At 44.6% G+C, this 11,698-nt stretch overlaps 1 protein-coding gene across 1 annotated transcript in view; it reads right to left on the bottom strand.

Moving 5' to 3' along the window:
• Positions 1-230: 230 nt before the first annotated feature.
• The window catches only part of LOC125288217 (low-density lipoprotein receptor-related protein 1B-like), a 271,541-nt gene continuing 260,073 nt past the window's right edge, over positions 231-11,698 (bottom strand). Inside the window, 6 exon segments of the mRNA XM_048234393.1 lie at positions 231-1,467; positions 2,545-2,628; positions 4,273-4,423; positions 4,737-4,827; positions 5,957-6,033; positions 10,769-10,873. Of these exon segments, the coding sequence (XP_048090350.1) occupies positions 1,327-1,467; positions 2,545-2,628; positions 4,273-4,423; positions 4,737-4,827; positions 5,957-6,033; positions 10,769-10,873 (649 nt within the window). The 3' untranslated portion in view covers positions 231-1,326.

Raw genomic sequence — 11,698 nt, 5'->3', positions numbered from 1 at the left:
ATTCTACTTCACTTCAGTACGCTGGTTGAACTTGGTACCAGAAACTTGACTTGGAGCTCTTTTTCATCTGTACTGTTCTGTTGCCATGGTGAGAGGCACTAGTAGTACAGATTCCACATGTGCTGGTAGAGCCATACTGTACATATTCATCCTTCATATCTATGCATTTATCATAGGGTAGAATGATAAAAGAGAGATCATTCTGACAAAAATGGAGGACATAGCCTAAGTTCATCTCAAATGGCAATAAAACCCTTTTTATTTTATACTGATGTACTGTACATTTCGTATAAAAGTAATACATTTAATACACTTCCTTAAAGTACAAGCCAACTCGACATATAAATCAAATACAAAATTATAAAACTTTGTAAATCTATGTGCGTGTAGATATTTTTTTTCTGTTAAAGATGGCGCAATGGTTTTGGTTCTTCATTGTCTCTAAAATAAGAATGTAGGAGCCCATTTTGTTCCTCGTGTTCATCTTCATTCAGTCCCTTACAAACAGTCTGTGACCTCATCAAAATGAAAATGACCATATTCAGAATTACCTTTTGATTGTGACAACACACAGTTCTAAACCATTTGGTGACAGCTTAGTGACAGGTTAACATGGCTGTGGCTAACTTAAAAAAAAACCAACTTGTGTCTACAAGTATCAAGCAAAGGTGATGGGTGAAAGGAACTTGCAAATGGCCTTCTGAACGAATGAAGAATGTTAAATCTATCAGTAATCAAAATCCTAACACAAAATGACAATAAATAAACATAGGCTTCAACAGACAGACGCACACATATGTATACGACAAAACAAAACAAACAAAACAAATCCCAGCAAACAGAAACAAATTAGACTGTGAAATTGAATTCATGTGAAAAGAGGTTGGTTCTTATGTGATAATCTGATATATGGGATAGGCAACTTGGGCATATAATCAATGTGTGTTGGTAAATTAGTTACCAAAGGCAACTGTGCACATATGAATTCATTAAACAACTCCTACAGAAATAACGATGAATACTGAATAAATCCTCTTAATCTTTGTTAACTCAAAGTAAATACAACAATATAATAATTGGTATAACAGCAGCATAATATCTTATTGTGGTTGTGGTTTGTATAGTGCACTGGCATATACTTTGTATGATATGCAAATAAAGCAACAGATATCCATGATTCTTACAACTGTTGGACCGGTGAGGTTGTGGTGGAGGAAACGGATGAAACATACAAAAGTGTTTCTTTGTCGTCGTTCATTTTTTTGTCTTCTTTTCTCTTCTGTACATCTGTATAGGCATAGAAAAGCAGTGGTGGTAAAAAGGGTGCTACGCTGCCGTCTCTCGAATGGCCACCTCGAGCCTCTTTGGGAGCAGCTCTCTCCTCTCGTCCATGGTTATCACCGGCTTTCGACAATGCTGTCCGTCAACGTACATCTTGGCATAGACCGGGTTGGCGTAATTTAGTGCCTAAGAACAGCAATAAAAAAAAAGATAATGACTTAAGGGCCAACGGGTGAGATATGAAAATATAAAATTGTGAACGCAACGTGTGACCTTTCTGAGGTGTTGTGAAATCAACAGGCATAATGAGAGCGAATTGTGACAAGGACAGAGACGCGTTGCCAGGTGACTGAGGTAGACGGTGACTGGTAGGGCAGAACAGGAGCAGATGCTACCTGCTTCCCCCGCAAAGGTAGAAGTCACAGCGTACAAACACTTAATTAAGACAACACGAGTCTTAACCACCAACACTACCTACGTAGCATAAATACATCCCCAACCACACACACATGCACGCGCACAGACACACACACACACACACACACACACACACACACCCACACACACACACACACACACACACACACACACACACATACACACATAAACACAACATAAGCAAACATGCACATGAAAATACTATTCAGACCCATACTGTATATCAAAACGTCTGATACAATCTGTAAACAATCCTCACTGAGACCAATTTACAAAGACATCAAATTACTCTGCTGTTTGAACAGAAGAACACACCATTACTGGCATAAAAATAAGCCTCTCGGGACATCCAGGTTATTTCTAGCAATAAGGAACAGAGATTTCAGTAGACACACACATAGGGATTGGATTGGGATGGGATTGCTATTTGGAGGATTGCTGTGTCTGTCATAGCAATATGTATTTGCTATTTCCCCCTTAGTAATTAAATGGCTCTCTGTCTGTTAGCGCTCTACACTGGGGTGTGTATGGTGATAAATGACTGAAGCATGCAGAGAACAGAAGCTACAATGGTACTGAGTAACATCCCAGTATGTGATGTAAACACCGGAAAGATGTTGAAACAGATGATGCTGGAGGGAAGCTTAAGGCTACAGATACACACACACACACACACACACACATATTAAGACACAAACATACACACACACGCACATTAAGACATAAACACACACACACACACACACACACACACACACACACACACAGATGCAAACAGTGTGAGTCTCAGAGGAGTAGGTGAGAATCAGATCAAAGGTGTTTCACCTGTCCTGGAATCATCTCCTTTGGGACAGGGACCGGATGGACGGGGACACAGCGAGGAGGTTCACTGGAGCGCACACACCAGCCCTGACACACACACACACACACACACACACACACACACACAGATGCACACACACACCTTGTTAGTTTGGCCCCAGGCAAGGCAAGGCAAAGCAAAACTAAGCTCTAAGTGTGAAAGTTTAGGCATTAGTAGTCTGTTAACAGCAGGTGCAAGAGCTGTGTGTGGGCAGTGCAGTGGCACCACAAGAAACACATTCGTAAGGATCCTAACAGATGATGACGGAAGGTTTAGCATACGGTACGCAACTTAGCTTCATTGACAATGTACTGGAAATAAGTTACATTTACTGCATCCTGTGGGCACTAATTTGACTTCACAGGGTGATAGCCATACATAGAGGCAGTAGTACCAATATTTGCTTATTTACTGACACATGTCACAAATGCAGTATTGCAGAAATCAGTTGAGTCATTTGTAGCATTTCATTTAACATCTAGAGAAACATGCCAGAGATTGACTGTAAATGATCGTTTATTGTCCATGATTTTCAGAAGTTTATTGGAACTTCCGCATCTGTGCGTTGACCCACCGGTGCTTGTTTGTAGCGTGGTGTTGCTATGATAACTTATTAAATGTTAATGTTGTATAGTTCATTAAAATGGCATTAGTTCATTCAGGTATTAACACATTGCATTACACATTGTGTTATAAAAATCAGAGCCCTGAAAGTAAGTTACCGGTATTTAGATTTACTGTATACTGTAAATGAGTTACTTTTAATTAATTAGTTTCATTTAACAAATTAATTTCATTTGTCAGTGTGAGGCAAAAGGCAAATAAAATCCCCCTGTGCTAGTGTGTCAGACTGTGGTAAATAATGACCTTCAGCTAGGGTGCTGGGAGCTGCAAAAACAGACCGCTGATGAAAGCTGAATAGGCCCATGGGAGAATATGAGCAAACAAAATGACAAACTCTATCGAACAGACAGCAGAGATAAATAGCGCAACCTTTTAACAGACTTAATGGATAAAGTGCCTGTCTGTCTGTCCATCTATCTATCGATTGGAACTACACCCCTGATCAAAGGTGAATGTGGACCTGATCTGGGCCAAGGTTTTCGACACCATCGTAAGCCGAATGTCTTACAATTTGTGGAGCATTACTCGAAACCATCATAGCTTACTGTAAGAGTATTGTCAAAACACTCACAGATGTGCATGTGCTCCACAGAAGATGGCTAAGAGTGTCTTAAAAGACAGATCCAGAGTTAACACAACCTGGGGTCTATTTCTGGATGATAACAAGTTCAAACTTTCATTTGGGAGCAAAATTATGTTAATTGGGAGGAGGTTTGAACTAGACGAGACTAAAATGTTGCTAATCGTTATCATCCATAAATATACCCCAGGTTGTTTTAATTACGGATCTTTCCTTTAACAGGAACCTCCTACTGAGGTCACCAGCTGAACATACAGGACGAGAACATTTGTAAGTACCTGGATCTATCTGGAGACGAGCCTCTGGTCCAGTCTGCCCTTCTGGCTTCCAATCTGAGCCAGAAAGCAGTCAGTACCTGACACTGAATCACTGCTGGGCTATATTCCAACCCTAACTACACCAATGGCTACAGCCTGGCTCCCTCAGCCCTGTACGGGCCTGTGTGTTTTTGTTCCGGACTCGGCTAGGGTCAGCAGCAGGGTCAAACCTTGTGTGGGTCCAGAGTGAAGTTGGGGTGCAGCAGGTTCCCCGCGTCGGCGTGATTGTCGTGGTCCACCTCGTACATGTTGTAGGACGGGTTGCCGATCTCCACATTCAGACCCCCGTTGGCCATGGGCTGCCTCTGCACGCGTTTACCCCTGTGTGTGTGTGTGTGTGTGGGGTCAAGAGGTCACTGAGGTAGAGGGCATGCAGGTTATGGAGAGCTTTGGTACAGTAAGAGAACTTTGAACTTGATACTATACTAGACTGATACAAATGTAACATGGAAAGAATAGGGTGAGCAAAGCCCTGAAACATGAATATCTATCCGACTCTAGTCTGTTTATAATCTTCAGGAAAACAATCTAGAACACAATGTCTACAAACACAGATGTGCATCAGCAAGACACCTGAGTCACCCATTATCACCTTCATGAGTGTTGTGAAAAAAACTCGGTGTGTTTGCCGTACCTCTGCCTTCTCTTGCAAATGAGCACCCCCACCACCACAGTCATGACGATAATCACCAGGAGAACCAAGGGCACGATGATGGCTATGCTTCCTGTGGGGTGTTACACACACACACACACACACACACACACACACACACACACACACACACACACACACACACACACACACACACACACACACACAAAGAAAGAGGACCTTTAAGAGTCATTGTTGACAGGCTCACATTCTGTCTGATTTCCAATTTCCCAGATTTCCTTAACATCAGCTTGTGCTTTTCCCCCCCTGCTCAGCTCAGATAATAGTAATCAAGGTATAAAAGCCAAGCCAAGGTATAATTAACCTCCCCTCTCAGACTCCCGTGGACTTTTCTACTTTTCATCTTTTCTTTTTCAATTACTTTACTTTTTTTTCTCTCACTGCATTGAATGTACTTTGAGAGGGGAGCTCATGAGTCAGAGAGCATGACATTTCTCCATCAGCGCTGGAGCTCGGAGTCCTCGGGCGCGTGTGGGGGGAAGAGAGAGGGGACATTAGAAACACCCATCAGCAGCTCTCCATTTGCCTTTACGATGATGCCATGAAGTCTCCTCAGTAAGGCTAGAAAGGCCATTCTTCAGTATGATAGAACGAAGAGAGAGAGAGTGAGAGAGAGAGAGAGAGGGAGAAAGAGAGAAGAAAAAGGTCTCCCACACAGTGAAGTGCCCAAATCTACAGCAAAATGTCAGTAGTGCTGGCATGGGACTAAATCACATCAGTGCAAATGTCTGCTAGGCGCCCGAGAAAAGGTCTCCAACCTGCCTGCAAGCGACAGCCTTCGGCCGAGAGAGGAGGACATTTTAGTTCAGACGGTGATGAGAAGTCAAGTCAAGGACAACACTCTGAGTCTTCACAGCATCAGTGCCTCTAGGAGCCAAGTATTGGGCCGTGTGTGTGTGTGTGTGTGTGTGAGTGTGTGTGTGTGTGTGAGAGAGAGTGTCTGTGTGTGTGAGTGTCAGAATGAGTGTGTGTGTGTGTGTGTGTGTGTGTGTGTGTGTGTGTGAGAGTGTCAGAATGAGTGTGTGTGTGTGTGTGTGTGTGTGTGTGTGTGAGTGTGTGTGTGTGTGTGTGTGTGAGTGTGAGTGTGTGTGTGTGTGTGTGTGTGTGTGTGTGTGTGTGTGTGTGTGTGTGTGTGTGTGTGTGTGTGTGTATGCTCTGCTCTGTGTCCTTTCCATACTTACTCCCACTAATGTTGTCCAAGCGGCTGCTCTTGGGGGCGGGTTTCTCACACTGTGTTCCTGACCAGTTGGCTGAACACCTGTTAACCAATCAGACACAGGAGTATAAAGATACAGTTTTACCTGTGTGACCCACCGGGACAGCAACCCAACACAGCAACAACATGAGCGTCAGCCTCAGTATCAGCCCTCCGATCAACTCGGCTGTAGCATCCAAAAAAGATCATGCAATACAGCAACCTCATGAACAATCACATGCCTGTCCCATATTTACTAAAGCTTTCAAAAAGAATGTACTGAAACATGGTACTGAAAAAGTACTGGAACAGATACTGGAACATGCACGTGAAACATCCGACTAAACATTCTGATAGCACATTCAACAGAAGTACAAGCCTCATTCATAACGTCAGCATCTAGTTTGGCCTTGGAGGAAACCCACACTACTCGGACACTGATGACCCTTTATTAACTCATTTAGTCAGGGTGGGCACAGTGCAGCCACAACACAATGCATGTCTGGTGGGTTTGTTGTGCGCATTGATTGCTAATGTGTGTGGAAAATGAGATGTGATTATGTGAGAATGGTTAGTTTCTTCACACAGTGACCCTAAGGATGGACAGCATGGTCCATTCCTTCCGGAGTGAATGTGAGGCCAGTGTCCTGCTCTCTGATCTCAAATGCACCTTGCAAGGCTGTGGCAGAGCTGGCTGGTGGCCACAAAACATCCTGGACATGGGGAGAGGGATGGAGGGAGCAGTGGGGGAGTTGTGTGAACAGGGATTCGTTGTGGTCAAACAAACGGCCTTTAGCCAACTCTGCCTTGAGCAGGCCGGCATGTTGCTGCAGATGGTCCACACCTAAACGCATCCAGCCCACCCTCACTACCACTGAATGACATGCTTCTGACTGACTGTGCTTAAGATGACTAATCAGACAGGAGTCTGGAGTGATGGGCTAAATGCTACCTGCTAAATGCTAAAGGGGTAAATGCAGAACAGGCCCTTGCAGGAAGTTTCAAGAACAGCAGTACCAAAGGAGAGGATGTGAATAATGTGATACTGTAGTGTGCCATACTCCCGTGGCTAAGAAATATCAGGTATGAGCTAACCATGCTGGTTAGCAGCTAACTGACACTGCAAGCAATGTGTGTGCAAGGGACAAGGAATTTGCATGGTGGTTATTTGCAGAGAGACACACGCACACACACACACACACACACACACACACACACACACACACACACACACACACACACACACACATGTACATGTACACACAAGGAAATGCAAATGTAAACACTACACAAATCACAAACACAAATTAACAAGAGAGGAACTGGTGTGTGTCGGCAGGTGACCTAAGATACAAGTTGTGTGTTGGCCGGGCAGGTGACCCGAGATGCAGGTATATATGTCAGGCAGGTAACCTGTGTGAGTGGATGAGTGATAGGACATAGCATGAGTGGGAGGTGCTGAAAGGTGGGGGAGGCGGGGCAAGTGAACAAGACCCATGCTGATTGGATGTTTCCAGTTGAATATGGAGAGCAGGCAGAGAGCCTTTTTTACGGTACAGGGGATTCACTGGACTTTACAAGAGAATGAGGGAAATGAGATAGAAAGAGAAAGAGAGTAAGAGAAGGGAGAGAAAGTGTCCAACAGGAGGAGACACAGGGAGAGAGAGAGAGAGAGAGAGAGATAGAGAGAGAGAGAGAGAGAGAGAAATAGGAAACGGGCGAGACAGTGACCTACTTGCAGCTGGGTTTGTTAAAGGGAGTTAACGTGCAAATCCCCTCATTCTGACAGTAGTAATCGCACGGGTTGGCCCGCTCGTCACAGCGCTGGTTTTTGAACGCACCCGTGCAGCTGCAGCAGAGATGGCAGTGAGACGCCACAGACATGAGCACAATACAAAAGACAACAGCAACAGAGGAACAAGAAAGAAAGAAACAGGAAAGGAAAGAGAAATGACAGCACAACATACTCTAGCAGTTTGCTTTCAGTCAGGATGTAGTCTAGCTCACACATACACACACACACATGCATGCACACACGCACACACACACACACACACACACACACACACACACCCACACAATGTGATAGCTACACACCCACTCGTCCAACCACCCTGCTGCTCGCACAAACACAAGCATGAACACGCACACACACACACACACACACACACACACACACACACACACACACACACACCTATCCTTAAAATCAGCAGTGTCTGGCTGCGGTATTGTTTTGTCTTGTTCTATGAAAGGACTCTCGGGGTCACTGAAGTCCACCAGGAGACGCTGAGCGGTGCCAGCTAAGCAGACGGCGAAGAGGTGAAACGGAACCTGAGCGGACAGAGACAGAACCCAAGCCAGCGGCTCCACACTGAGCTCTGTCAGCTTGGCTCTGCGCTCCCTCAGAGAACACACGCTATTACCAGGGGAAAGATCTCATTGGGCTTGTCCAAACAGGCACTCGAAAAAAGTAACCAAAGAACAAAACAAAAAAGAAAGATCTGATAAACAAAAAAGAAAGATCTGATAAAAAAAGAGAAGAAAACGTTTTTTTTTTCTCCACACGAATTCTTTCTATAGTATTCAGGTCTGTGGGAGATCGAGGCATCGGAAACTCTCAACAACATGTTTTTGTTGTTTGTTTGTTTGCTTATTTGCTGAGAGCTTGATGAGGGACGCCAGCTTTTGATGGGGGAGGTAAAGCGATGAGAATGTGACATGATTGTTGGGGGGAGGGAGAGAGACAATGGACGCATGGCAGGATTCCTCCGCCGAGATGGACGCAATGCCTGGCTGAGATGTGGAGTGGAGACACCACACTGAGACGAAGGCGAGACACTGCGGAGATGGAGTTGAGACACCCTCCTCTACTTATCTCACTGCCGTATGGCGACACTACAGGCCAAACAATTAAGCTCTCCCGCAACCTTGCCGACAACAGAGCAATCTGCATACAAATGGATTTTTCCATTGTGAACGCGCAGTAATTTATTGTCGTGCCCACGCGGCTGACCAAGGTCAGACAAACACACGAGGAACAAGAATAGAAAAGGTAAAACAGCCAATTATCTAGATGAATGTAGATGTCTAAAAAGCATTTAGAGGAAGACAAAAAGACTCATCCTTTGTGTTGCGTGTGAGAGAAGGCAGCTGGCTGGCTAGCGGCCCTAACAGCAGGGAAGGTTTCTGGCTCTTACATTAACACTGGGGAGGATCTCGACGGGTTGGCCACATCTGATTAGGGAGGTGGAGTTGGAAAAAAGTTGAGTTGTCTTAGCAAAGAACTGGATGGATGAGTAGATGAATAAATTACAGAAAAAAACAGATAAATGACTAAATGAACAAATGAATGAATGGACAGTGAATAAATTACTGAATGAATGAATTAATGAATGATCAAACAAACTACAAATTATTCAAATGAATGAATGAACAAATTATCAAACAAAGAAACAACAAAATGAGATTGAATTAATATATTAATGAATGAATGCATGGATGAATGAGCATTTAGTGGCATATGAGTTGTGAGCATCTTTCCTGTGCAACTCTGTAGGGAGAGTTAAACGTGCCTCTGAGAATCCCAGAGAATCACACTGGGGCACAGCCTCAAACACCTGCACAGACTGAGCAACTTGAAACCTCAACACACACCTGCTGCAGACGATCTGTTAGACTATGGAGAGGGGAGAGCTGAAGCTGATTAAGAGCTTGTACCAGCCCCGTGAGGGTAGTGGGTTGTGTGTGTGTGTGTGTGTGTGTAAATCTATCTGTGTGTCTGCATGTGTGTGTGTGTGTGTGTGTGTGTGTGTAATCTGTGTGTCTGTGTGTGTGTGTATGTGTGTCTCTATGTGTGTATGAGTGTTACATGTAAATGCCCTAAATGTCTGTGAGCTATGTGTGCTCTCCTGCAGCAGTCCTCAGAGACCGGGTGCGTTCGAGAGCGCATCTCTGGGGAAGGCACAGGGTGCTGGCTGTGCAGGGCGCCGGAGTCTTGGTCATGCTCTTTCAAGTGCCTGCCCACAGCCCAGCTGCAGGTGTTGAATACTAATGCCCTGCCCCAGCCCTTTATCCTGCAGCTCCAGGTGGCTCTGAAGTCTCTGATGAGGAATCTCACCCTCCCCCTGTCCATCATCACAAATGTGGCCTCTCCTCCCCTCTCCCTTCCACTCCTTTCCTCTCCTCCTCCCATTTCCTCTCTTCCCCCATCTCCCCCCATCCCCTCTCCTTTCTTTTCTCACTCACTTTTCTTTTTCATCATCTATCTCTTCTTTTTGTCTGACCCTATATATTTCTTTTTTTGTTCACAGACAATTTAAATCCACCTCTCTTCTTCTGTCTTTCTTCTTTTTCTCTGTTGCTTTTTTCTTTCCCATTTATGACCCCTCCTCCCCCTCCATCTTTATATGGTATATATACAGATATAGCATCTCTCCCATCTTATCCTTTGTTGCCTTTTTCTCCCTGTGGGATACTGAGAGCTGTGTTAGGTGGTCTGAGGCTCCGTGCTGTGCAAGTTTCTCCCCTTGAGCCTCTTGCCAATCAAGCTGTCTCTGCTCCCATGTCAGAGACATCCTCACCCTCTTGAAAACGAATAGAGATGGAGGCCAAAAGGAGAGGATTTATTTCTGCCTTTTCTTTAGCAACAAATGGGAAAAGATCTACATGTGGTCTTACATTTGCACAGAGCGATTAGTAAAGCACTTCAAATAAAGACATACAGAATGAAGATGAAAGCGAGAGAGAGAGAGAGAGAGGAGAGAGAAAGAGCTGTCTCCATGATGATGTTACTTACTGGCAGAACGGCAGGCTGGTCTCAGGGTCGAGGTGGCAGGTGCCCCCATTGTAGCAGTAGCCGTCACACAATTGACAGCTGGACGCTATCCTGCCATTGGTGCAGCTGGGAAGGAAAGCAGAGTCAGTCCCTCCAGGACCTTATTAGGGTTTGGTGTGGTTGTTTTCAACAAAAGTGGGAGCTCTAAAAATTTCAATTTCCTGAAGGAATTCCTAATCACTGAGATCCTACTAGGATTTTGAGAGCTTTGTGAGATTCATTTTGATTGCTGTGTTTGAGAGCTTTAAGAGATTTGTTTTGATTGCTGTGACCAAGAGTATCCGCATTTGCTGAAGAAGTGTGAAAGTGAATTGTGAGTGAATTGAACTCTGTGTGAATAAAAAAATGAGTGTGTGTGTGCGTGCCAGACCTGAGCCAGATTCCAGACCGGGGCATTGGTCAGAGCTAAGGGGGTTGTGCTACTGAAACCTGCTCAGTACAACAAAGGGAAGACGATGCTTTAATGTACTTGTGATTCATGTCCCAACGTGCGTGTGTACGTGTGTGTGTGTCTGTGTGGGGACTGGCTGACTTATGTCCTGACATAGTGAGTGCTGGTGTACGGACTAGGAGACCAGATGACGGCATGCATGTGTGTGCGTGTGGACTGATGACTGATGATGTCTTGTACACTCTACATGATTCAGTGGCAGTCTATTTGGTAATGCATGCAGCTCTGCTCATGGTTGTATGAGCAGTCTTTTACATTCAGTCTAAGCAGGCAGGTGTTTATAAAGTATAGATGCTAAAAATTGGACACGTGCAAAGGAATGCTCATTATGCACTTCACCATACATGTCAGCACACTGTCTTAATACTCATGCAAAGACACACAGACACACACACACACGCACACACACACACACACACACACACACACACACACACACA

The sequence above is a fragment of the Alosa alosa genome, chromosome 23 (assembly GCF_017589495.1).
Source record: "Alosa alosa isolate M-15738 ecotype Scorff River chromosome 23, AALO_Geno_1.1, whole genome shotgun sequence".
Taxonomy (NCBI): domain Eukaryota; kingdom Metazoa; phylum Chordata; class Actinopteri; order Clupeiformes; family Clupeidae; genus Alosa; species Alosa alosa.
This window is presented reverse-complemented; position numbering and strand designations above follow the sequence as displayed.